The following is a 27630-nucleotide window of genomic DNA, read 5'->3' on the forward strand; positions in this document are numbered from 1 at the left end:
CAATAAATAAGATGTCATACCCTCAGCTGACTTCTTTACAGCTGGCTTTGCTCTGCAAGATATTCCTCTTTAGCCTAACTGTTCTTCTGTAGGAAAACAAAAATGTACTACTTCTCATTTTTGTCATAAAAAAATTAACTAAAGCTAAAAATTAACTTCCCCGGTTATAACAGCTCCATGGCCATCTTTGACAGTTTGTACCGTTTCTTCTGTGGTCTTTCTTTTTCCACAAAACCCTCACATTCCCCTTCAGGTTGCTCATGTACCTAGTGGGGTTGCTGCTTGTTGATGGTGTCAACAATCAACTAATTATGTCCAAGTTAGGATTCTGGCACCCACACACACAGGATGTAATGATACCCAGCCCATGACTGAACAGAGAACACAAGAATTTAAGCAAATTGCAAAGTCCAACCTCCATTTCTGTTCCTTGCCAGAATAAAGAGAAGCCTGGAGCTCACTTTCCTTTTCAGATTAATGCTTTCCCCCGTAGGTTAATCTTTTAGCTCAGATTTGGACCTGCAGGCAAACCCAGCCCTGAATCCACACGGATGTCTCCTTCATATTCAAAACAGTTAATTTACATATTAAGGTTTAAACAAGTGAAGATGAAAAGTGCTTTATGCTCTTCTTTTAGTCAAGTACATTTTATTTAGGCTATATATCCCAATATCACAGACAGTCTCACTCTGTAATATGATCATTTAATATGTTATCTTACATCTGATACAGCTTTGAAGGTCCTAAGGGTCCATTGTCAGATCCAATATTCACTGAGAACCTTATCACTATCCTTTTAAGGGTTTAATTTAGAGTATATCCAAACTTCATCCTCATACATACATAAAGGTTGTTTGAGTAGGGAGAAAAGTAAGTCAACTTTTTTAGATAACTCACAAGTGTGTCCATTATATTAAGGTCTGTTAGGCTAGTGGGACAGCTTGATCAGCAAACTGTGGCTTTCTGAACCTTCCCAACTTTGAAGGTAAGTAAATTATGGCTTCAGATGCCAGCTGGATAAAAGCCCTGTGATAAAGTGATTGTTTGCATCAGGTCGAAAAATGATTGAAGTACAGAAGGCTATGTGTCATGGACCCACTGGTACAGCCGCTCATCACGCTTATAGACGAGCTTTGGGTGTGACGCACCTATGCATTACTTTCATTACTATTTTTGACTTTTCCAAGTCAATAAAGTCGCAGTATGTCACAAAACTAATACAATATAAGATTGTAAATACGTTGCTAATTATAAAGACTACACAGCCAACAGTCGCGTCAGTGGCATCGTCTCGTTGAACACTCAGCAAAACCCTTAACTTAAACCTTGTGGAGTCGGTTCCGTATGTAAGCTTGGACACACAACTTGCCATCTACACTTTCACATTACTGCAGTTGTCAATGTGACCAGTTTTATTGGTCACAAATAAGGTGAGTTTTACCTTTTTTTTTTTTTTTTAGTACCGTTTCTGTGCCGAGTCGGCGGCCATGTTGGTGTTGGTGACGTCAGGTGAGCGACAGGATGTAGTTCACTGAGCGGTTTAACAACAGATAGAAAGTGTAATAATAAACATATTCGCCAGTGTTTTCAAAGAATGAACAGAGTTGTGCCTAGAGGCAAGTTTTACTGGAGGTCCCAAATAGAGAACATAAATTGGAGAAAAGCTTGGCTTCTACCCCACAAATATTGCATATCTAACAAAGCTAAAGAAGTGCATTTTAAAATACTGCATAAGATATACCCAGTTAGTAGTATTATTGCTAAATTTATAGATGTTGATGATTCCTGTACTTTTTGTAATCATAATACGGAAACAATTTCCGTATTATGATATGATATGTGATATGTCTAAAAGGTTTTGGAGTGATCTTGAATCTCACTTTTTTGATGCTGCCAATTCTGTCTACACTCTTACCCTTAAAGATGTTATTTGCTACTATGTTAACCCAAAAGACAATGCTCTTGAACACTTGATGAACTTTGTTATTCTATATGCAAAATTTTTCATTCACAAACAAAAGTTTGCAAAATCGTTACCTAAATTTGCTCCTTTTCTCCTGGAACTGAGCTCTTTGCTCAAATCCCTGATTTTGTTAAATAACAAAAAAAGTAATACCTCACTGAGTCATTATGAAAAGTTTTTTCCTGAAACCCCTGCTTGAACTATTTATTTATTATTTATTAATTAATTAATTTTATTATTATTTATGTATTATTCTTTTTTATTTTATGTATTTATTTATTATTATTATTTTATATAGATATATATATATTTGTACTCTCTTTGTTTTATTTACTGTTTGTCACCTATGTGCTGTGTGTTATTGTATACCTTGTATTTTTGTACACTGAAATTGTTCAATAAAATTGTTTAAAAAAAAACACCAAAAAAAACTGAGCGGTTTAACACAAAACTAGATGATGATAGATGATATTTTCCTACAGTAAGACAAAACTGTGACTTTATTGACTTGGAAAATTACATTTTGAATTGACTAACATCATATGTTTAGTTCATGGCACATCTCAAACGCAATCAACAATGTATTTGTCTTCTCTGTAATGCTAGGCTTAGCTTAGTCATGAATGTGTGTAGCTAAGGCTATGCAATTATTGTAAACGGTAAGTTAATAACATAAAAGGAAATATTTAATGTCGGTGGCGGCAAATTTTTTGTCTTTTTATTTTTTGTTTGTAATACATTTAACCCAGTTTAACACAGTTAGTCAGTTAGTTGGCTAACGAGATCGCTAGCTAGCTTGTAAAGTAAGGTTAGCATGAAGCTGTTGTTGCTAGGTGATATGTGAGGGGAAACACCTGCCAGCCAGCAGCGGCTGGCTTTATCCTAATTAAACGCTTTTTTTGTGAATGTGCGCTAATTAGTGAATAGTGATAATTGGATTATAATTATAAGCAGGTCAACCTCCTAACTACGTGAACGCGCATCACATAGCCATGCACCGTGAGGACGCGCTCAGACAGCAACGTGAACGAGGAGCGCTGACACCCGTGCGGTCCGGTGTAAATCACTGCAATGGCAGAGGGAGGGTGGAGGACACCGGCTGCAGCCCTGCCTCCTCTCTGCATGTGAGCACACAGCAGAGTAGACACACGGCGGCCAGGCAGGACGACAGAGCACCATCACAGGGGCAACAAAGGGACGCATGGTTCATCTCAGGCTTCAAATGAATTAATGATTAATTGCGACAAGTTCCGCTTATAGATACACGGTCTACATCATCTGTCCTGTCCTCACCTTAAAGGTAAGAGCGATTGCACCAGAACAAGGAAATCCATACGTTCTGTAGCGTTTTCCTGCTATCTTATATTGATTTTAACGTTTAATTGCTTACCTGTTATAAATATAAGATCCCCAAACAGGCGTATACTGTTGTGCTTTTCAATGCAAATACATGTGAATTTCATTGCTATAAAAATTTGATTTGAGACTCACCATATGAAATGGGTGTGACATGTTACTTCATAATGTGTGTATGAGCAAGCAGCAGCAGCATCAATGATTGTGTCAGTGCTGTATCAGGACTGAAAGCAACTAGACTGACAGAGAGCCTAGTTTCTGTCATGTATTAAGCAAGTTCAAGTTAAAGAGCTGATTGGAATACTAGTAAGCAGTCTCCTTGTCTTATTTAAGGTACATTAACACTGCACAGTCATGGAGCTGGAGCACTTTGATGAGCGGGACAAGGCTCTGAGATATACCCGAAGGGGCTCAAGAGGGAATGGGCTCCCCAGTCCCACTCACAGCGCTCACTGCAGCCTGTACAGAACCAGGACACTGCAAGCACTGAGCTCTGAAAAGAAGGCCAAGAAGATTCGTTTCTACCGCAATGGGGACCGCTACTTCAAAGGGATTGTGTATGCCATTTCTCAGGAGAGATTTAGGTCCATAGAAGCACTCCTGGCTGACCTCACAAGATCTCTGTCAGATAATGTCAACTTGCCACAAGGGGTGCGGACCATATATACTGTTGATGGGACAACAAGGATCACCAGCATGGACCAGTTGGTGGAAGGTGAGTAGTGTTAGCGAATTGTTGTAAATTTGCCTCAGATTTAATTTATATTAACATGCTGCTAAAAAAAGCATGACTTCCTCAGTCTTGTAGTGCAGCAGCAGTAAGTGTTATACTATCCTGTGATTAAAGCTTTTTTTGTGGGCAAATAAAACATCTCTTAATGTGTCTTCTTGACTTTTTGCAGGAGAGAGCTATGTTTGTGCATCCATAGAGCCCTACAAGAAGCTGGACTACACAAAGAATGTAAATCCCAACTGGGCAGTTGGTGCTAAGACTGCCGTGTCCACCCGTGACCCTCCTTCCCTCGGCAGTGCCAAGGCTGTACCCCTAGAGACCAGAGAGAGCAAAGACTTCATCAAGCCCAAACTGGTAACCATTGTCCGCAGTGGAGTAAAGCCTCGCAAGGCCGTACGTATCTTGCTCAACAAGAAGACTGCACACTCCTTTGAGCAAGTCTTGACTGACATCACTGACGCCATTAAGCTGGACACTGGAGTCGTCAAAAGGCTGTATACTGTTGACGGCAAGATGGTAGGTGTTAAGTTAACATTTCTAGTGTTGACTTTGTGAACCTCATTTTTGCTAATGCTTAAGGCTTTATGATCTTAACATGGGCTTATGATATTAAGAAGTAAGGTACACTGGAGACCATTCAAATTAGGCAATGTCCTTGGGAGTGTAAGACAAAACTAAAAAGCTCCCCATATAAGAACAAGGATAAAAATATCTTGAATGAAAAACAGGCCTAGGTAAACTTTAAATATGGCTGCAACTAACGATTATTTTTATTATCGATTATCGTCATGATTAGTAGATTATTCATTTGGTTTATAAAATGTCATGTTCCCAGACCTCAAAGTCACATCTTCAGATTGCCTCCTTTGTCCGGCCAGCAGTCCAAACCCCAAAGACTCTTCGTTTACTATCAAGATGAAAAAGAAAAGCAGCAAATCCTTACATTTAAGAAGCTGGAACCAGCTTCTTAAATTTTGCTTGAAAATGACTGAAACAATTCATCAATTATCATTAAATTGATTTTTCAATCAACTAATCTATTAATCAACTTATTGCTGCAGCTCTGTCAATTACTGAAACTTCAGAAAATAAGAATGCATTGTGTTGTGGTGAATGTGACGACAGATCATCTGTGTGTGGAACGCTACTGTCTTGTGGTCCTACACTATTAAGTACACAGCCCATATTAAGTTTAATAGCCACATATTGCATTGTGTTAAAATATGATATACTGTATATCAGTTAATTAAGCAATCCTATTGCGGCCTACTTAGGTTTACCAAAGTCACGTTGACCTTAGCCCATCGTCTGTGTCTGACTTTCAGAGCTCCCTTTACTCAGAGAGGAAGCATTAAACATACAGTACCTCTTACTGGTTGCATACTCGCACAACCATGCCATACCTTACAGTTGCTTGATCAACTTCTCAGTGAAGATTTAGCTAAATTGTTGTAGTAACTCTGTCAGGTTGTGCTTGCAGTTGTTGAAGCTGGTTGCACAATTCTAGCCAACATTAGTTAATCTGCATTTTTGAAAAAGTAACCAAATTTCCTTACATTTAAGAGATGTCAACCTGCTCATGTAGCCCGCATTCAGGTTGGTTTATTGACACTTTTTTTTTTACAGTATGCCTTTCCCAATTAGATCACTTCAACTAAATATTTGGTTGAAAGGCGTGGAACAAAGCGGCCTGAGAGAGGGCCATTATCTAGTGCCTTTTTTGTCCATCACTGACACATCAGTTGCTCACAAGAGAGAAAGAGGGGAGTTATGCTTTTGTTGTATTGAAGTCAAAGGAGACTGGCATGAATTTGGTACCTCTCTCCATAGCTTGTCTGTGTACAGTACCTACCGAGACAGGTATTCTATTTTGTCCTCCCATTTGTGGTACTGTGTCTCACGCTTATCTCAGCACACTGCACATGAGGCAGACGTGGTACACATTTGCAGTCAATGCACGTTGAGTTTATCTTACACCGTGAGTGAATTTCCAGGTTTTAGAAGAAACAGAACTTTGCTTCTGACATTAGAGGTAGTCTGCTCTGTTCTTCATTCACGTCTCTGAGAATTGCTTTTCTTACCCAAAGAGAGACAACCCAATAGGTTCAAAGCCAACTGGGAATATTTGCTAAATGTATTATGAGAAATAGGTTTCTAGGACTCCGTGTTATAGTCCTACCAAACAGTAGCACACTATTGAATGATATTCACTCACTAACAGACAGGAAATCTGATCGTATAATTATTTTTAACATATATGTATTGAATTAAATGTAATGGACAGTAGTATTTGTTACATTTGTATTCTTTAATGGAATAAATTCTTGGGGCAAGTGCCTGATTTCACACTACAGTGTGTCCCATACATTACATGAATTAACATTCTCCTGGATATTATCACAATAACAGGTGGATTTTCTTTTAGTTACAAATAGTTTACAAAACATCCCACAGAAATAATCATCTTAAACTAAACCTATTCATAAACTCTGTCACCTGCACTCCATATTAGTAACCTTATCACAATAATGAATTTTTTTTTCCTCTGATGGTTTCTATGGTGACGTGGTTGCTAAGGAACAGCCTCTGCGGCAGAGCGGTGCAGTAGTGATGTGTCAGGACTGTAGGTGTAGTGTGAGAGGGCTCATACTGTAGATGCAGCGTCTGGTCGGTCAGCCTTATTAGACACATGGCAGCAAGATGGAGCACATGGCTCAGGTATAATCCCAGGATAGAACCCGTTCTGTAATGGTATGTAGAGGGAAGAGTTGGGGATTTTCACACCAACAAACAAATCTGCCTTCACTGATCCCCCAAATCATTTTAGGAATACAGATTGCTTGGAATGGACATTAAATTGCAATTTCTTTCTACGGTTTTGCATTCATCTGTGACACAGAAATTGCCAGATATCAGGTTTCACCAGTTTAGTGGTTTTGATATTATCTTTGATTTCCTGATGATAAGCTGAATGTGTAATGTGCTTGTTAGTGCTGCTCTGTGCTCTAATTTCACTGCTTTTTGTATTTTTTGCCATGTTGGGGCTCCAGATGGCCAAGAAAGCTCCCGTTGGCATCAGAGAGCAAGTTTTCATGGGCGTTTAACCTTTTGGTAAATTACCTGCTTGTGGTTTTGGTCCTGAGGCAATGCCAAGTCTGTGGAAACGATTTATTCCAGCAAGTTTGTTTTCTAAACATGTTCATCACTTGATTAGCCTGTATGTTTACTTAAAATAGTACTGCTTGTAATGTATTTATTTTTCTTCTATTAGTTTTAAGAAGATATTCTCATTCTGTCTTAGTATCTCTCTTTATTCCTCTATTGCAAAAGTAGTGGACAGACAATTTTTGCATTTTTAGTTTTTATTCACATTTATTTTTGACTCATGATTCATGTTTCTATTAGTGGATCTGCTTAGTGGGTGGCTCAGCTTGATATCTATAATCCCTCCATACTGCTGAGTCACTCTGTAATGGTGTTCTGCCATCAGAGAGAGGTTTAACTTGTTCAAATGGGCACAGCACACTTAATGACAGTGGGCTGCACTTAATGAATCTCAGATGACTGATTATTGATAAAACATTATCCAGTATTACAAACAAAAGGTAGAGATAAAGCGTTAGAGGAACAGACAAGCCAGTCTGAGGCAAGAAAACATGCTATGGTCTGGTGTGATCCTGTTGTTATGTGTGTAGAGATGGAGCAGAGAATATTAGCATGAATGAATATGTCTGGGGAGACTTACCCCATGGCACTCCAATCCCCACTTCAGTGGATATGGTTCTGTACTGTAATTTTATTCTGCACACCACTAACTTCTCTGTGTGTTAGTCAACATTTCTTGTTGAAATAGATGTCGACACAGCCACCTGAGGACAGAGCCTGGCTTGATACCAGCGCATGAAAGCAAAGGCTTAATTCTCCATGGTACTAAAATTATGTATCAGTTGATGTGATAAACAGCCCATTCATGCTTTAGAAATTAGATACAGAGTGGAAGTGGTTAGTTACATTCATGGTGCCCTTTGTTGTTGAGAGCAAACCCTAACTTGTGTTTTCCAATTCATTTCTTCCTGTTGACCTTGACTCTGTCATTTACTGGTTTGGCCTGTGTGTGCCCACAATGAGTCACCATTGGTCTCTGCTCATACCACAGGTGTAATTTCTGTGTGGTGCATAGACAGATTAACTACCTTTTGTTGTAAATGTAATATAGTGTTTATGTGTATGGTGTTTTTCTCAAATACTGTTTAATGAAAGAAAAATACTACTACTCCTTAAATAAGTTGATGGAATAAATCATTCTTAAACCTTAATCTTCTTTTAAATCCTCTCACTGTGACTAAAGGGGAAAAGGAAGGATGAAGGACATAGGGAGGCTGCCTGGCTTTCCTCATACCGACTGCTGTGACTTGGCTATTACACACAGAACAGTGACTTGTTCAGTGTCCCACTGCATTTGGCATAGAGAAGAAATAGTCTGTTATCCTCTCTTTGTTCTGATGCTTGAGCTGAAGCGGAAGTTGCTGTTGTTCTAATATTAGAATACTGCAGAAACTTTACAGCATATTAAGTGAGTCCTGTGAGCGCTGTTTATCGGAGAAAGCGTCTACATTAATACAATTTAATTAATGGTTCTGTTGTTACATTAATTGTTAGATTTTTTTTTTTAATTCCAGTTAATGACGAGCCTATTTCATGATCACCAGTTGTTGATTTAACATGACTTTTACATATGGTGACACACAGTATATCATGTTATCAAGTTTTCCATACCATAATAAGGCAGCACCCAAGGCGTTTTGGGTAGCACCAAAGTCAAATGAAAGTAAAATCAATGTGAAGTCGAAACTGACTTAAGGACAGATCCTGTCAACTTCTCTAGCAAGTTTAATCATTAAGCTTTTTGGGTGTTGGTTATTTATTATCTGCTCTTGCTTTTCCAACTTTTTTGTGTACAAATATGGCAATAATGTTTTGAAATTTCATATTTTTTTATTGAGGAATGTAACATTTTCTTGGGGGAGGCACATTAGTCTCCCATAAACCTAGGGGAAACACTGTTTTACAAAGTCATCTTACATGGCATGATCTGTCATTTATTACAGGGATAAATTTAGTCATATGAGCGAGCAAGCCTTTTTGAAAAATGATGTCTTTTTTCTTTTCCTGCTTCCGAAAGTCAGAGATTGTTAGAACTACTAAGGGCTAAATATAGAAACGCAAGATGTGGATGTTATGATTAGGGATGCTGGAAATGTGTGGGCTTGTGTAATGGCTTCTTAGTTTAAATGTGTGTTTGGAATTCGGGTGTGTCCTTACGGATGTCCTCGTAGTGCTGACTTCCACTTTTTAAGGCAGTTATTACTCATCTGTCTTTGCAGCAACTGCAGTTATGTCACAGAATTCTGCTGCAGACCTAATTTGAATCTTGGATTATGTATGTCTGTGAATATACTCCGTTACATCATCTCCTCTTGCTACTGGACTGCTGGATTCTTCTGAGTTTGCAGAGTCATAGTAAATTACAGCAAATAATTGACTCTTGATTCCTGAAAACAAATTACTACAGTGTAAACATTATTTAATCAAAATTAACTAGAACCATTTGACTGGCTGCAGTGTTCCACTTCAAAGAGGGGATTCAGCACCCTGGAGAGCTCCACCTGTCCGCTGGTAGAGATCTGTTTTATCACCAGTTTGTATCTTTTGTGTAATCTATGGTCTTTACCATGGCGCAGATTGATTAGCTTAGATGGCATGCATACCTCCCATTGTGTTTTCTTTCTTCAGCAGAAATGCTAATGCCTTCAGATATCACAGATGGAACCCTGGTGATCAATATTTGCAGGATGCTCCAGGACCGCAAGGAGTGTTTTTGCCTTTGTGTGTGTGTGAGGGGGATGGTAGGCCTGATGAAGCTGCTGTGTCACTGAGCCAGCAAGCATAAGAAATCAATATAAAGCTACTGATTCATGATTGCCCCAGTTATGCTGTTCTATCCTTTAGGTTGAGGTTTCCCCATGTCCTAGTATTTAAGATGAACAATGTCATATTTAAAAATATATTGTACCGCTGCAACTAACAGATTATTTTCACTGTTTAATTAATCTGCTGATCTTTTCATGATTGTTTTGTCTATAAAATATCCAAAAATTGAGAAAAATGCTTACCACAATTTCCCAGAACCCAAAGTGACGTCTTCAGATTGCTTCTCTTATCCAGCAACGGTCCAAACCCCAATGAGTATTCATTTACTATCATGAATGACAAAGCATCAAATCCTTGTATTTAAGAAGCTGGAAGCAGCAATTTTTTGCTTGAAAAATGCAATTAAGCGATCATCAAAATAGTTTACAATCCATTTTCTTTCGATCGACTAATCAATCAAGCTCTAATATTTAGTCATTTTCAGGTTGTACACATTTGTTGTTAAGAGGTTGTTCACCATTGATTAGATCTCTTTTAATGGCTTTAACCCCTTAGCAGTAATTGTCAACCATCTAAATCTGATAACATGATCCTATTATCAAATAATGTCACTTCTTTCTTGTCAGATTTACTGATTGTTTATTATAACTTTTGGACGTATTTTGTTTTTATAAGATAGGGATTGGGAGTTATAGTGGTTGACATCCACCTAATGCCTGAAGCCAGATTTGAACCCACAATGTCATCATGGACAAGGTGTTCTGTGTTATTTCCGCTGTACCTCGACTGATGGAGAGATTGTTCTGTTGCCTGCAGTTTGTACTGTTCGCTGCTCCAGATAGGATCTGACAGTGGATCTTAAAGTAGCCGTGTCCCTCTCATCGTCTCACTCATCTGAGATTCTGTCTGGTCTCCTTGGCAACGGCTGTGCAGCTCTCCTCCCTTTTGGATCTCTCACTGGAGGAGGGGTGGAGAAGGGATGGAGGAGGAATGGGGGACTGTCAGAGAGGGGCGTCTGCAGAGAAAAGGGCCATATTAAGCCCCCTTCTGTGTGCAATTTTTATTTTAAGATTTCATGGCTGAGTGACCTTTGGCTGTTTGATGGTAGTTTTGCTGCAGGTTACTGATAAAACAATCCCTTTGTCTGCTGGATAATCCAGCATGTCATTATTTTGTATTAACTGTATTATCTTAATTATTGACTATTTTAAAGAAGATATTTCCCAAATAATCTGAGATTTATACAATGGAAACCAGAAGTTGGTACATAATTACTAAGAAGGATGATAACAGATCATTTAATATATGGTTAGAGGGTGGGTTTACCGATTGTGGTGGCTTTCTTGTTTGGTCTTCTTTGCTCTACTGTATGTCTCAGCACTTAAGTCATATTATTAGACTCCTGCTGAACTCTCTATGGGTCTTGATGATGAGACAATGAATAATTTATGTACTGTACATATTAGATTTTTGCTGTTTGGCTGTCTTGATGTTTCAGTGTTTAGTTTGTTTGTTCTAAACATTGTTGTCCTCGATGGCATTGTAAGAACACATTCATTAGGTGGTAGGTGACGATCTGCACTTTTTAATACGACTTATTCTATAACATCAACATCTATAATCCATTATTTATAAATGAATGCAATGCAATTTATAATATATTATAATATAATATATATATAACTTAACAGCTAATTCAAGACAAAATACATTTCTACTTGTATCAATATGGGATCACATTTTTGTTGAGAGGTTCTGTGGTTCCACCACTTTGAAGAGGAAATGAAAAGACGAGCTCTCTGCATTCACTGGCACACTGCTGTAGTTAAGCACATCAATAACCCTTTTGAGGAGAAGGTCAGGACTCCATCAGCATCTTCATTTATTTATGACAGCGCATCCACTGTGATGGGCTTCTGCATTAATGAGAGCAGCAGATGCAGCAACTTAATCATCCACTTTCTCTTTGTAGAGAGGTGAAAAGATCATGATTTATTTCTCTCTGTTTTTATTGAGATGATATGTAGGGACCATGTTATTTTAACAAAAGTTACAAAGCATCATAGCCATCCTCTAGCTACAGTTAACATTTTAATCTCCTATCATATAACAGTTTATTAGATTTTAGGCATATTTCGTGGATCCAGTTAGTATTACCTCCAACCATCACATATCCGATTTTGGCTAAAAGATCTAGTAAACTGTGAAACAATCTGTCTTGACGTGATTAGCAACCTAAAGGAATGACTGGGGTTACAACTAAGTTTTACATTGAGTAGTCCAAGACAATAGAGGGCAATTAACGTAATCTCTCACAAGGGGGTGGAACAATTTAATTACCGACAGACACCATTGTCACAGACTGTACTGAATAAAATCCAACAGGTTTAAAAGAAGCTTAACTTCTCTTTGTAGTTACCCTAGAGACATTTTCACATGTAACCAGGCTGATACACCAGTAGAAAGAAATGAATTCCATTATTCATATGCTGTACACACTGTAGCATTCATTTTCCCTTTGTACTTTGGCCTTTTTGAATATGCAATTACTGCGGGTCTGCTCAGCTGCAATCCTACAGTATGTCATTAATCCAGTGGTATTTCCTCCATGGTTTTCTCTCTTGTACACTGAGAAGACTTGAGTTTTGTTTATGATAAATAAAGAAGATGTGTACTCACCTGTATGAATTGAAGATTGGCCCAAATATAATGAATCATGGGAGGGCAATGTGCAAAGAGTAATTTGTCATAGTCATAGTGATGTTATTAACTGTGCTTTTGTATGACCTTTGACGTAGAATCATCTAGTACTGTATATACTACAGTATATGTGCCATGTAGTAGAACAAAAATATAATTGCTAATGGTAATTACAGATTTAAACAAAAAGTACTTAAAAGTATATTTGAATTTTCCTTTTGAACTGATCACTAACTGAAATTTGACATTTCCTACAATTTAATTTAAATATGGTTGTCATTGTTGCCATTGAGATATCTGTAAATCATATTACTCTCTGAGTCATTTCTGTGTGGTTTGTCACTGCCTTCACACATTGGAACATCTCAGAGGATAATTAGCAGCATTTCAAAGTCCAGTCCAAAACTGGCATTAGAGTGCAGCAACAGTGTCCGTGCACTGATTGAAAAATAATGCATACGCTTATGTTGCAAAATTTCTACAGCATGACTCTGTGTTAAATCAGTTTTTGGGAGCGTACACATCACATATCAAACTTGTTTTTGTTCTATGACTGACTTAAGTGTCTGCATTTTTACCAGATCACCTGCCTTCAGGACTTTTTTGGAGACGACGATATATTCTTTGCCTGTGGCCCCGAGAAGTTTCGTTATCAGGATGACTTCAACTTGGATGAAAGTGGTGAGTCTTCTTTGTTTTATTTGAAGCAACGCAAGTCATTTACTCTATTAAACTTTTTATTAAATCATCCTCCCTTTTGGCCCAACTAAATGCTGAATATGCCAAACGTGGAATTACTATTGTTGTGTTATTTGCGTGTTTGTACCTACGCATTTATTCTTTCTACCGTTTTGGCTGCTACTGCTCGTACATTTAGAAGCAGTAGCAGCCAAAGCAGTAGATTTCAATACAAATATTTGTGTTCAAAATGTGTCGGCCAGACATCAGTAAAAATAATGGTAACTTGTTTTATAGGTTAAACACAGCATTCATGCTCGCAGTTGGTGTGGTCAGGAGACTGTCTGAAATACACATTTGCTTCATATTGAACACAGATGATATGTGAGATATTATCACCACCATCATTAATTCACTTGACCTACTTTTATAGCTGTGTGTATTTGATGAATGTGCAGGTCACAATAGAGAAGATGTCATCACTCATAGTCTGTGGCTCTGTGGTTTTAGGCTGTTGTACCCAAGAGAAGAGAAAATCATCCTTATTAATAATCTGATCGTTTGTGTGTTCCTAGTTTTTGTTGTTTAATCCCTTCTTTTCCTTTTTTTGACAAATGTAAAATTATTCTGAAACTAGCACAGAGCCTTATTGTCACAGACTCAAAGCTGAGTGAAAAAGACAAGGTACAGTAGTTTAGTACTTTTTAGGAACAATGCTGCTGCATTAATCAATGTCTTTATCTCTTTTTTTTTCTTTCTCTACAGAATGCAGGGTGGCAAAGTCTGTGTCGTATGGCCGGCTGCCCTCTTTGCAGGGTCGCTCTTCTCCAAGAAGTGGTGGGATGTCCCGTAGGAGCAAGTCTCCATCATCAAATAGTTCAGGTGTCTGTTATGCCTTGACACAAAGAAACTGCAATATTTCATCATTGTGCTGATTGTTTCCATTTCTGCTGTACCGACAGCTAACGGCACTGCAGGCAGTCAGCTGTCCACACCTCGATCTGGAAAGTCTCCAAGCCCCTCTCCAACCAGTCCAGCTAGCCTCCGAAGACGACAGGTAGGCAAATTGATGTTTCTATAAATACGTTTATGAAGATTTATTATATATGATGTCATACATTATACCAGAGAGGCTTTGTGAACGAGTTTTACAATTCTCTTCAACAATGAATAATATTTATAAGTACTCTAGTGACTAGGGATTGAACAGACATGTTGTAGTTTATTGATGGGAATAAATGTTATTAATTTCTCTCCTTCAGAGAACATTTGTGAGCTTCCTCTAGCTATACATTATTGACTGCACTGTTTTTGTTGCGCAGTAATGTGGCTAGGACACTGCCATTGTTATTTATATTACTGGGAGATCATGAAAAGATGGCACAGGGGATTGTAGTTTACACAGATGTTCTGATGTAAATATCAACTCGTATACATGTTTGTGAGTTCAGAAAAAAAAATCGGCAAGCTTCACTGTCCCCTCCGTCAACACAGTCTGTGTTTGCACGTATTATGCAGCTTTTGGGCTGTTGTCATGAAACATCATCAGTGCAGCAGCAGCACTGTTTCGCTGTGAATATCTAAGATCTTGGGAGGACAAGCAAGTTTTGAGACTGCATAGCGCAGTCTGGAGCAAAAACCAATTTTCAGTGATACCATCATTAATTAGTCATAAGGCTGGCTGGGGTTGGTATTGTTGCTGTGACGGAGGATATTATTTTCTCTCAATTCTTTTCCCAACCACATGCCAGTCTTTATGCTGGTGGAAAGGTTAATATAATGTTTCAGCACGCTTGATTTATTTCTATCTAATCTCAAACTGCATACTCAAGGCTGGCAGAGTGGAACAAATAGGCTTTGTGTAAGCTGGCTGTAATCACATTTTTACAAGCTTTGCCTTCTCTCAAGTTTATGTAAGACAAGTGCATCAGTGTGTCTTTCTCACGCCATGGTCGTCTCTTCTTTCCAGGGATCACAGCACAGTGGCTCCTCACTCTCTTTAGCTTCCACCAAGGTCTGCAGCTCAATGGATGAAGGAGATGGGCCTTGCAGTGAAGGTAAGACACAAACAGTGGAAAGAGACTGCAAGTAATGTACATGCTACTATTTCTACCTTTAAATTATATAGTTCTTTTGTTTTGCACCACAGCTGAGCCAATGGATGAGTACCCCTCAGTTCCTGCCTCCATAGCAGAGAGGTACAAAGTGGGGAGGACATTAGGGGATGGAAACTTCGCTGTGGTCAGAGAGTGTGTGGAGAGGTCCACTGGGAGGGAGTACGCTCTGAAGATCATCAGCAAAGATAAATGCAGAGGAAAGGTGAGCCTGCCTGTACATCGGCTGACTTCAATAATCAGAGATCAAGTTTGTTCTGATTCACTGTCAAGAGGTTCTTTCTGTATATAATGTTCTGTGTAGGATGCTCATTCAGCTTCTTTTTCATCATTGGTCAGCAGATGGTGCCATCTCCCCTGAGACTAAAATGTTCTTTTTTGTTTTTATAACAGAATCAGATCGAACTAGTTAGCTTGTATTAACAAGAATCAGAATTATTTCAACTTACTTTGAAACCAGTTTGTTTTTTATCATCTTGTCTGAAATGAGTGACAGGAGGCTTAGACTAACATTCCATTGATATGTATGGGTTTAAAATCTTTTCACCATACAATATTTATATATTTTCCTTTAATTGAATTTTCCTTTGTTACCCAGGAGCACATGATCCAGAGTGAAGTGTCAATCCTTCGGCGTGTGAAACATCCCAACATTGTTCTTTTAATTGAGGAAATGGACACCCATAGTGAGCTCTACCTTGTGATGGAGTTGGTCAAGGTACTACGCATTTGTTAATTCTCAGGTAGAAATGTCAAGCTCAAATGCTGTAAAAGTTGTATTTTAGGGCTCATTGTGAAGTTTTGTTCTATCCAAATTCTTTCACTTGAGGTCTGTTTGACAATTTTATATCAGTCTAAAAAAAGTCCATTCCTGTTTCAGGATAAAGTGTTCATGTTCAATAAATCCCCAGCTGCATCTGACAATCAACAGTTAAAAACTAGCAACTGGTACTCTTTCACATCCCAAATACTTGTTTCTTTTCCAGGGGGGCGATCTCTTTGATGCAATCACCTCCTCCAACAAGTACACAGAGCGAGATGCCAGCTGTATGCTGTTCAATCTGGCAAGTGCCATCAAGTACCTGCACAGTCTCAATATTGTCCACAGAGACATAAAACCAGAAAACCTGTTGGTGAGTATGACACTACAAACATTCTGTACTGGCAGTGAGAGGAGCAGCATTGTAAAAGCTTCCCATCTTAAATCCTCTATGTAACCTATTAATCACCTTTCTGCAGTTTCTGCATGCAAGATTGCATTTAAAACTAACATTAAGGCATGCAACATAGATAAATGCAGCTATGAAAATTATTAAATGACATCACTGTACAAAACTCCACCTTATTTCTACACCATTATTTCACTGTGGTCATTTGGCACTCAGACTTCTAACACACCCCCTCTGTAAAGTCTGACCTAGATCTAAAATAGCTTTGATCTATTAACTGTAAAAATGTAGTTTCAGAGGCAGAAGTCTGAAGATTTCTGAATCGAATGAATAGTTTGCTCATTTAAAACGGGGAAAAAAGGACTGAGATTCAAAAAAGATACTTTCTTCAAATACAAGTGAACTCAATTCATTATCTGTCTATTGCTAATTGCATTATCTATTTATTTGTTTTAGTCTTATTGTTCTAATATTTATTTGTCATAATATTTATGTGATGAATTGAGCCAAAGTTTCAGTCTGTAGAGTGATTGTCTGTATTTGCAGTTCCTGAATATAGTTTTCCTGTTCTTTTTTTATTGTAGACTGTCTTGTTTTATTGTAATGTAAATGCAGCAAAGTCCTTTCCAAGTTCTTTATTTTTCAACTCTGTTAAAGTCAGTGCACTCAGTGTTACATTTTCTCATCACATTGAGCTCATTTATGGACTTCCTATAACAGCGATTAATATTAATTGATGACCTTCCTGCTTGCTGTTTCTCACTTTCCCGTGTTGTGTGTGTTACACAGGTGTATGAACACACTGATGGTAGTAGATCTCTTAAGCTAGGTGACTTTGGCTTGGCCACCGTCGTCAATGGGCCCCTCCATACTGTGTGTGGCACTCCCACCTATGTAGCACCAGAGATCGTTGCTGAGTCAGGGTGAGTCAGATGAGTTACATCATCTGAGCCATCTAAGACATGAGTAATATGGCATTTGCTGTGAAAAGTAGAAAATAATGACATTCAAAAATGGCCACTGTAATTCTTGGTGTTTATTTCTACCTGCAGATGTGATTAGTCTTTCTGATACCTGGTATCTTCCTCTTCAATAACAGGTACGGCCTCAAGGTTGACATCTGGGCAGCTGGTGTCATCACTTACATACTGCTGTGTGGCTTTCCTCCTTTCCGTGGGTATGTGCTCCTTGATCAGGAGGTTGTACGACGTTTGACTAGTGGTGGAAAATAACGTAGTGTATTTACTGAAGTATGTACTTAAGTGCGATTCTGAAGTACTTGTACTTTGCTTGAATATTTTAATTTTCTGTTACTTTATACTACTCCACTGCACAGAGGCAAATATTGTACTTTTTACATTTATGAAAATTTTAGCTACTACTTACTTTTCAGATGTTATAAATACAAAATAACAAATAAACATCAACAAATAAATCATCACATGATATATAGATTAATATAAAACTTTATTGAGCTGAGTTGAATGCGCTACACAGGAGATAAACTACCTGAAAGTAGTTTTTCAGCTTGCATAATCTCCTGCATAATGAGTACTTTTACTTTTGGTACTTCAGCACTCCACCATAAATATCATTTTAATTTTATGACTTAGCCAGCCCCAATAAGTCGGAATCTGACCCGCTGACAGCAGTTCGTAACTATAATATCCATAGAGGCCTCAGTGTTAAATTGAGACTGTTTCATAACCAGTTGAATGTTCCTTTCAGTGTTGAAGTAAACAATTAAATGCATGACTTACAATATCAATATTACAATATCTGAGTACTTCTTTCACCTCTCGTTTTAACAACATCAATGTTTAATTTGTTTAAATTGCATCAATCAAAATGTCTGTGGTATGCCATCACCTTAGACAATGATGATGAAATGTTGAGCTTTATAAAATATGCATTGTTTTAATTTCTACAGCAGTGGTGAAGATCAGGAGGCTCTCTTTGAACAGATTTTGAAGGGCGTGCTTGATTTCCCTGCACCATACTGGGACAATGTGTCTGACACTGCCAAGGTTTGTGTTTGGAAGTGCTCTCCTCATCTGCCAACGTTATGCTCCATGTGAAACACTAGAATCTGTCAGTGATCTGTTGCTCTGGTGTCATAGATTACATCATTATACTGGATACTCATGGTTAACATGTCTGTTTTTAGGCTCTGATCACTGGGATGCTGCAGGTAGAGGTAGATCAGAGATACACCGCTGTGCAGGTGCTCGATAACCCATGGGTCAATGTGAGTTTGGCATGTTGAAGTCAGTCTTTTCACCAGAATCACCTGTGTACATACAAGTACTGCTGAGAAAGAATATGCAGCTTGATCCACAGGTAGAGTTGCTGAAGCTTTGTTCTTTGTATTTTCCAGGATGATGGTGTGTCAGAGAACGAGCACCAGCTGCCTGTGGCTGGGAAGATCAAGAAGCACTTCAACCCCGGGCCCAAGCTCAACAGCACCGCAGCAGGAGTGTCAGTCATTACAGTAAGCACTGATCCGCAGCCCTCCACACACTGACACTGCATGCAACTCTGCATCAGTAGATGAAATGCTTTTTTATGAATGTGCTTTAGCGATAATGATTTGAATGTCATTCAAAATTGAAAACACCTGCAATTTTGAATTTTGAACCAAAGTGTTCCTCATGTGCACCTGCTGCTGAAGTGTGCAAAAGCTTTTTTATCTTTATCCTGTGGATGTCATCAAAGTTATTTTGTTTTAAGTTGAAGCTAGAATTGTCTGCTTTTGAGCTTATGCTTTTTAGCATATTAATCTGTTGTCCATCTTTGTTTTCTGAATTTTATAATAAGCGGCTTTCCTACATTATTTTGTATGATACACATCAGTACATCCATCTGCTTCTTGCTGCCAGGTCTTCCTGTGTGTGCTCTGGCCTCTCATCCTCCTCTTGTAGATGGACTGTCAGCACTGTTGTTTGGAGATCTTATAGATAACATAGTTGGACTTGGACCACAATCACTAGGTTTCGGTATATATGATTTCTTGAATAGTTTCAAAGCTGAGCTGGATTTGTACAATTGGCAGAAAGAAAAGTAACTTAGACTACCTATTTTTTTTTACTACTTGCCATTGACGGGAAAGGGGGTTATCAGTTGCATTCGTCTACATTTCTGATATCTAGCCTTTTTATTTAGTTTGCAGGCGAGCCTAGCACTCACTTGTCAGTTTCCAAATGGAAATATTTCTCTGACAGATCACAGAGTGTCAGTTGACAGTGACATGACATTTTTCTGCCAGTTTTTTCCCCTCTCATCACAGCAGTTATAACAGAAGTTTAGAGCTGTGCTCCTTAATGCTTATCGGGTCAGTGATGCTTTGAGTTCAAGGTGATCCTCTGAGTTGCGCTCGTCTCTCTCTGCTCAGCTGGACCAGGACTTTACCATCCAGAAGTCAGGGTCTTTGGACCACTACCAGCATCCAGGATTGTATTGGATAAGGTATGACACAGCATAGCGCTAATATGCAGTATTTCCATGGCAAAGTGCTGGCAGTCTCCATTTCCCATCTCCCAAAGGGTTTGTGCCATTGACACTCAATGGAGCCCTTTCATGCCTCGCCCTTATTTACCTCATCAGATCCATTACTTTAGTACTTCATCATCTCAGTAGTGCTGTGGCTGTTTCCTCTAGCCTGGTCCTGTAGTTTAGCTTGCTATTTATTTATTTTGCATAGAAAATTCTAGCTGCATTTGAGGATTCATGTGATGCGTTGAGCAACATGATCTTGATCAACAAAATGAATGCACTTTTGTTTCTTTAAAAGAAGTGCTGATTTCACAGACCTGATGTTGGCAGACTTTATTGTCTCGTGTTGTTACTTTCTCTTATTTTGTTGAGCACTGCACTAGTATGCTGTGTCACAAGATGAAGTTACACTTGCTCTGTCGCAAGAAGTTATATTCTCTCAAGAGAATAATAGTGAGTCAAATGCAGCTTTTCAGATACAACTGCATGCTGACATTGGCTTATTTACCATTTACCAAGTGTCTGACTGGTGGTTGAGTGGATGCCACTCCTCATCTCTGTGGTTTTGTGGAGAACCTAACGGTAGCTGCTGTGTCACCCTCTCTCAGACCACGGCACTTGATAAAGAGAAGCAAGTTTTCCGACGAAGACGCCACCAGGATGTGAAGCTCACTCCCCACTTCCCGCACAGTATTGGTGCTGGTGCCTCCCACAGTGCCAACTACGCCATCTCTCCCGCTGAGTCTGAGGACTTTTCTCTGAGTTCGGCCGACACTGTTCGTTCACCCATCTCTCCGTTCTAACAGCCTGGCTGAGGCCACGGTGCCGTTGACCCCTCCTTGGAAAAGTTAGGAGAGGGTGGAGTGCAAAATGTGTCAGTCTGCTGACTTGGACATTCAGACTGCAAACTTACCTGTAACTATTTTATGTATTCCCAGTCATAATACTTTTATTTTAAAGACAAAATACATTGAACAGAATAAGGGGCACATTAGTCTCTGGATCAAAGAATATACCTTAAGAGCATGCAACAGTTTTAAATACATTTTCCTTTTTCTTTCACAAAAGCGACCAAACAGTTTAAGCCTTATTTCTACACAGCAAGCACTGGTTCATTGTAGTACTCTAGAGCCCTCTACTGGTTTATATTGTATACTGCAGGAAAGACAACCTGCCTCATGAAGCACTTGGCTTTTTAATGGGAAGTGTAAAGGCAAAATATCAAAACCATAGCTTTTAAATATTACATGGTTTTGTGATATGACATGTTCACTAGCTATCAAGTATCATACTGGTTTAAATAGAAAAGCTTCAATTCAACATTAACAGTAACAGTCACCTTCTGTATGACATCTAGGTGACTCTTCTGTGGTACTTAAGATTCTGGTGCATAAACCTTTAAGGGGCACTATGTGGTTTTGGAGAAGAAATTCAAATTAATAATATTTACAATATTAATGAGTTAATAAGAAAAAAAACTATATTATTTTTTTCCGTGGTTGAATAAACAAGCTGTTCTCAGAGGAAAATAATCCCCAGAACACTGTTTGAAGCCTGAAAGATGGCAGGGTCCGCCAATATAAGCAAATTAAAAAAATATGAAATCGTGTTGTCCTTTAAGGTCAGTTTGTTTATTCAGTTTATTCAGCCATGACAATGAAGAGATGAAGAGAAATCAGTCAATATCTAAAATTTCTTCCCCAAAACTACATAATGCACATTTTAAGAGATGGGAAAAAAACAGGCTGCTATGTTGTACCATAAGCATAATCTGTAATGAACATATTTATTTGAGTAGGACACATATTGTCCTGCCATCCAGTAGCTTGAGGGCGCTAATGTTTGACTCTTGATGATCTAGCTCACCTGTGTGCTTTAGGATGATTATTGAACCAGTAGTTTTGTCAGATGTCTGTGAGAGTGGTTGTAATTCAGTGTTGGTACAGATGAATGTCAGTGCTGTGTAGTTGGTAGTAAGTGCATGTTTAAAGCCTTGCCTTGGCGCACATATGGATTTAAGTGCAATTAGGTGTACTGCCCATTGAGCACAGTATTTTTAAATTTTGTCCTACGAAAGGCTGGAACGAGTGAGAATGGATCTATTGGCAACTGACACACTTCTCTATCAGATGGGGGCGATTAGCTCATGTGTAACATGGATTTTTCTTCACACACTGAAATAAGAAACACGTTAAATGTTGGTAAACACAACAGTGCTTCCAGTAAAATCTGTTATTTTAATATTTGTTCATTCAGTCAACACATTTTTGACTTTTTTAAATATCAAACAATATGACTAAGACGTTTGGATCACCAGACTAAATGTACTGTATGTCCCCTGACCACTTCATACATTGGTTCACCAGAGACCAAATATTCATGGATGTGAATGTCCTCTTCATCAGATACTGTAACCTGCATGTGTACTAATATGCATCCTAAATCAGTTGTTCTGGTCTTCTACTGTTTGATATACGCCTGTCAGATATGAAACCATTTCTCTTGTCATTGTACGTGCTGTCTTGGTGAATGCAGTTCAGTTAAGGCAGACTATAGGCACACCACATCTGAGTTAAGACTTGTATATACGTATTTTAACAGAAATGTACATCGCACCACTGATTTTGTTAAAGGGCTTTTTAGTTTTTGACTAGAAGGGAGTGAACCAAAAAGCACAAGGAAAGCAAGTTGTGATTGTGACTTTTTGGCAATGTGTTTGCTTTCAAGACTGTCTGTTTTTCATCATCTGAAAAACATGTAATGTTTATGTACAGTATGACAAACTGGTACTCAAAGACAACTGAGAATGTCATTGTTATGTGGAAGCAGATGGAGAATGTGATTGCTGTATTATATTCATATCCATATCCCATTAATGTAAGGATGTTATAAAACAATCTAAATGAGAACAACTAGTAATACACTCATTTTCAATTCATAAGGAAAAGATCTATTGTTGTGTTTACAAAGCAAACTTCCAATGTACTCTGCAAAGAAACCAAACCTGGAAATAAAAAAGGATTTAATTAATATATGAGTCAGAAGGTGACTGTTTTTGCAAGAAAACTTGCATTAGTGCCACTAAATCTGCAGCAGCAAATTCGGACAGCAGGTGGCAGTACAATCAAACAACAGTTTATAATATCCAATAAAATCCCACCCTCAGTTACTCATTATAGCATGCATTTACAGAGCTAGTTATACATACTTTATTATGGATTAATACATGCATGAATTATGTCAGTCTACACACATACATAAGTACAATCTCAACAAAAAACACTCCCAACACTGGCACATTTTTTCAGTTTTATTAAAAACACAAAAATAATGAAAGCAGCTGAATTTACAGTTATCAATTTTGATATTATCACGTAAGCTTCAAACATATGCAAAAACAATTGTCGAAATTAAAATATATAAATCATAATGTATAAAATAAATTACATAAAATCAAAATGCACTGCATAATCTGAAACATATTAAGAAAATGATTTTTTGTCAACAAAAAAAAAAAGATTCACGATAATGAAAATGATTTCACAGGAAAGCAAAGTAAACCCAATGCCTTCAGTAGCTCTTAGCATGCAAAACTTCAGCTTTGGGTCAGGTGGTGTCTTGTAGCACCGCTAGAAAATCAGAATGCAAACTCAAAATCAACTTGCATATTTTTGTTCATTTTAAATTGTCAGCTCACAGCAACAGCCTTCTCATTTTTGCAATTAAATGCGGAAAAACAGCTTTCATATCACCAAAAATAGACATAGTCCAGACACAGACGTAGTCATTTTGGAAGACTATCCTGTTTTTCCTGTGATCATTTTTTGTCACACAGCTGAAGACCTTCCTTAGACCTTTGCAGCAACCAAGTCATAATATTGCTTACCAATGCCCGGTGTTCATGGTTTCACAGATTGAAAATAGACGAGCAAACATTTTGTGCAAAAATAGGCAAACTGAAAACACTGTGAGATGCACAAGTAACCGTATTAACAACTGTAGGATGTCTTTAAAATGACACTTCCTTTTACAAAATGTCTTACAGATTTACCACAAACACTTTAACAGTCGTCACATACTATCCAATAAATCTGGTATTGAATCCTCTGGATATGTTTCTGGAAGAAAACAGAACAAAAGACTGATAACTGCTGTTCAAAATATCCCACTTGACTGATTTAAAGATGTTTGCCATCAATAAACAAAATAGTCTTCAGTTTAAAATAAATATGGATATATCATTATTTTACTTTTTGCTGACATCTTGATCAAAAACAAATATTTCACAAAGGACTAAGCTCACACTGAATTTGACTTTTCTTCCATATAGACAATCAAACACAAAGTAACAATGAACATTTTGTCTTTTCACGTACACATAACAGTACATTTGACCACTGTTAATAACAATGAGCGAACAATGGCCATATACATGTAATACTATCGAACTAATATCTGAATTGCAATGAAGACGTTTTGAACATTTATACATGGCTCGCATGATGGAAATGTTGGTGACATGGTGGCTAGTCTAACAGCATTTAGATCTTTATTTCAGCCTTTACAAGCGAGAAACACTTTACACTGTCCATATTTACAGTTTAACTTTATTTTCCTAGAAAAGTGTTCCAAGTGAGATATGTATCTGCCATACAAATGTTGTATAAATGTTCCTAACAGAGGATTCATTTTGTTTTGCATTTTCACAGTTTGAAACAGGAACTTAAAAGCTCACATTAAGTACATTTTATTAACTTAACTGTGTAATTGTTTTAATTTAAGTTGATCTCAGTCTCTCCTTGCCCAGACCATCAGATCTGCTCGACTTGGTTGTGGAAATGCATCAGCTGGTGTTCAGGTAAGACATGAAAACCAACAGAAAATGTGTCCAGATTGTTCAGCAACAGGTTCGCCTCAGAGGCCAGATGAACACATGTAAGCTAACCCTGATCTTTAGTAGTGTCACCACCATGCTGTTGTTCCCCAGCCCACTGGATCTCTTCAGTGCTCTGTGGATCTTCAGCAACACAGCTTGGTTGGTACTGTAGGTGTCTCTCTTGACCAAACTTGCCTCCTGTCGCGTGGATCTGTCTGTGATCAGTACCTATTTTGATGCTCGTAGTGCCACCGGTTGAAATCAATGTTAAATGCCACAATACTGCCAGAGACCATGCCTGTGATCAAAGTCCTGAGGAGCAACAAAAACATGAAATCAGTGTTAGCAAACAGATGAAAACCTGTGAAATGTGGAGAAATCTAAACATATTGGTGGTATATATTACATATTGGTATGATTTTATGTAGAATGTAGAGGGCTGCAACCAACAAATATTTTCTTTTTCGATTCATTTGCTGATATTTTTCTCAATCTATCATTGTTATTTGGTGTATAAAATATCTGAAAATGGTGAAAATATTAAACATGGTCTTCTTCCGTGGAGTCCGCCATGTTGCACTGCCATGAATTTACAGTAGCACATAACGGCCAAATCTAACACTGACTCTGGAGAGAGCCTTTCATATGTTTAGCAACTATCCGGAGAGACGAGGGGTGTTTGTTTAGTTGTAATGTGCAACCTCACCGCTAGATGCCACTAAATCTTACACACCGGACCTTTCAAGAAGCTGAAATGAGAGAATTTTTCCTTTTTTTTTCTTAAAAAATTACCCAAACCGATAAATCAATTATCAAAATAATTAAAAAAGTCAAAATTAATAAACTAATTGCTGACTAATTGATTAATCATTGCTGCTGTAATGTATATATATTTCAAATGTGTATTTATATGAGCAAGGGAGCAACATTTATTAAAATGGGATCTTTGTTAAAGATTATTTCCGTGCGTATGAACAGTTTGTTAAAACGTCCATAGTGGTGAATGAAACGAGCACAGGAGGTCATCAGAGGCCGTGACAGTAAATTACCAGGTTCCTCTGACAGCTGAAGTAGACCATTGAGTCCCAGTGTCTTTTTGCAACCCTTTTGCTCTTGTGTCCACGGCTGGCTGGTATGTCGGAAAAGCAGCTGATTTCACAGGGTCGTCTTATACTACTACACCCCGAGGGCTTAAATGCTCACGCACAATGAACAGAGTTGAAGCAGAATGCCTCTCTGTAAATGGAGTCGCAGAGCAGGGCTCACTTATGTTACCTAATGTCAACTCACTGAGGGATGAGATTGTAACTTAATCAAAGGGTTCTTCAAATATTTAAATCAAGTGATTTGTTAAGTGGTGTTAAAAAAAAGACGTTAAAAATAGCAAGTTGTACTTAAGTATTTTTAGCCTCTAATGTGACTAATAGTTTAGAGTAAAACAACGTTCATATCCTCCTCTATTGGACCATCCTCTGCAGGTTGTGCAGCTCGTCATTATTAAGAACCAGGCCTCTGTTGTGGGCCAGACTGTAAGTGCCGAGGGGGATTTGGCCTGTGGCTGTGAAGTGCAGCTTGAATGTTCAGACTCACTAACCTCTCTTGACTGCCAGGGTCACATGATGACGTCAGGCTTATAGCCTCAGAGCGAACACTGTCGCCTCTGCGCCGCCATCCAGGCACCCATTATATGACTCCTGACGAATCTTACAGAATGCAAATACTGAGGAAAAACACGCTGCTGACCTGCCAGTGGACTTGTGCAGTACGCATGTGTGCTCCCTTTTGTCTGTTTGTCCAAAATAAGTGCACTTGCAGAAGATACCCCGGTAATTTTTTTGTCTCTATGGCAACTGTAGGTTCTATTTGAAGGAAAAGGATGGTGGATGTTCCACTAACTGAAATGCACAGCGACAACCATGAAACCCAGCCAACGCAAGACTATTTACCCCAGCCTACACATACCGTCTAACACAGGCACATAAACACACAACAAGCCCACGCAATGATTCTGTGGAGCCAAGCTGAGCCCACATTACGCACTGTCTCGTTCTTATCATACACAAAAATGTACCAACCATTTGGATATGACTTGCAGTTTGATTTACTTCAAAACTAAAAAAAAAATGTTATTTGCGTCTCTGTATCTCCTTCTTGAATGGTAAGATTAAATACAGGAAATCAATAAGGGATACCGTCAATTTTCTGGATTCACCTCATCTGAGGACAACATTAAAACACATCCTCTCTTCACTCTATGTTGTCAACATGCTGTATCTATCACACAGCTGACTGCTCTGACCTTTGATCGTGTGATAGGTCCATTGCTCGGATGCCAGCATCACAACCAGGGTAGATGTAGAGCTGTTTGAAGTCACAGGCCTGCCACACTTCCACCACACCATTATCTCCACCTGTGACCAGGTTGTGGCCATCACTGCTCAGGAGAATAGCCTACAGGGACAGTGAAGAGAGGTTCAACATGACATTTTTCAACTTAACTTACATTGTGCTTTCTAGGAAAAGTTGTCTTGCTGCAGCATACAAAAGATGTCATTGATTGAGAAATGGTTATTTACACAACATTTATGATGGTTGAGTTACAGTATGAGAGTGACATG

The 27630-nt window shown here is 38.4% G+C and overlaps 2 protein-coding genes across 11 annotated transcripts in view; one reads left to right on the forward strand and one right to left on the reverse strand.

The window, feature by feature from the left end:
* Positions 1-2676: 2676 nt before the first annotated feature.
* LOC311256627 (serine/threonine-protein kinase DCLK1-like) lies at positions 2677-27346 on the forward strand. 7 transcript variants are annotated; one of them, XM_084351848.1, is made up of 17 exons: positions 2677-3263; positions 3653-4034; positions 4222-4568; positions 13265-13364; positions 14127-14243; positions 14324-14418; positions 15331-15418; positions 15511-15680; positions 16074-16193; positions 16462-16608; positions 17434-17567; positions 17744-17821; positions 18575-18671; positions 18812-18892; positions 19022-19135; positions 20036-20109; positions 20745-20888. In XM_084351848.1, the coding sequence occupies exons 2-17, from the start codon at positions 3674-3676 to the stop codon at positions 20800-20802; spliced, it is 2181 nt and encodes a 726-aa protein (XP_084207974.1). In that variant the 5' UTR covers positions 2677-3263; positions 3653-3673; the 3' UTR covers positions 20803-20888. The 7 variants fall into 7 exon arrangements, 6 of the variants coding, with proteins under 6 accessions (XP_084207974.1, XP_084207973.1, XP_084207972.1 ...); XR_014622510.1 differs by lacking the exons at positions 20036-20109; positions 20745-20888 and adding exons at positions 24944-25175; positions 27329-27346 and having other exon boundaries at positions 2678-3263; positions 15490-15680; XM_084351847.1 differs by lacking the exon at positions 20745-20888 and having other exon boundaries at positions 20036-20300.
* The window catches only part of nbeab (neurobeachin b), a 224487-nt gene continuing 222087 nt past the window's right edge, over positions 25231-27630 (reverse strand). For all 4 annotated transcript variants that reach the window (XM_084351842.1, XM_084351841.1, XM_084351840.1 and 1 more), the window contains exons 55-56: positions 27312-27463; positions 25231-25324 (exon numbers count right to left, since the gene is read on the reverse strand). In XM_084351842.1, coding sequence (XP_084207968.1) covers positions 25234-25324; positions 27312-27463 — 243 coding nt within the window. In that variant the 3' untranslated portion in view covers positions 25231-25233. The remainder of the gene's footprint in view (positions 25325-27311; positions 27464-27630) is intronic.

This window comes from Pagrus pagrus (assembly GCF_965226575.1).
Source record: "Pagrus pagrus genome assembly, chromosome: 4".
In the NCBI taxonomy this organism is placed as follows: domain Eukaryota; kingdom Metazoa; phylum Chordata; class Actinopteri; order Spariformes; family Sparidae; genus Pagrus; species Pagrus pagrus.

What these genes read in the sequence shown, in the direction of transcription:
- LOC311256627 (XM_084351843.1), top strand. Translation starts at nt 3,674, where the DNA reads ATGGAGCTGGAGCACTTTGATGAGCGGGACAAGGCTCTGAGATATACC. An exon ending in TAAAACCAGAAAACCTGTTG is followed by an intron (nt 16,609 to 17,433) that starts GTGAGTATGACA and finishes TGTGTTACACAG; the next exon opens with GTGTATGAACACACTGATGG. An exon ending in GGCTTTCCTCCTTTCCGTGG is followed by an intron (nt 17,822 to 18,574) that starts GTATGTGCTCCT and finishes TAATTTCTACAG; the next exon opens with CAGTGGTGAAGATCAGGAGG.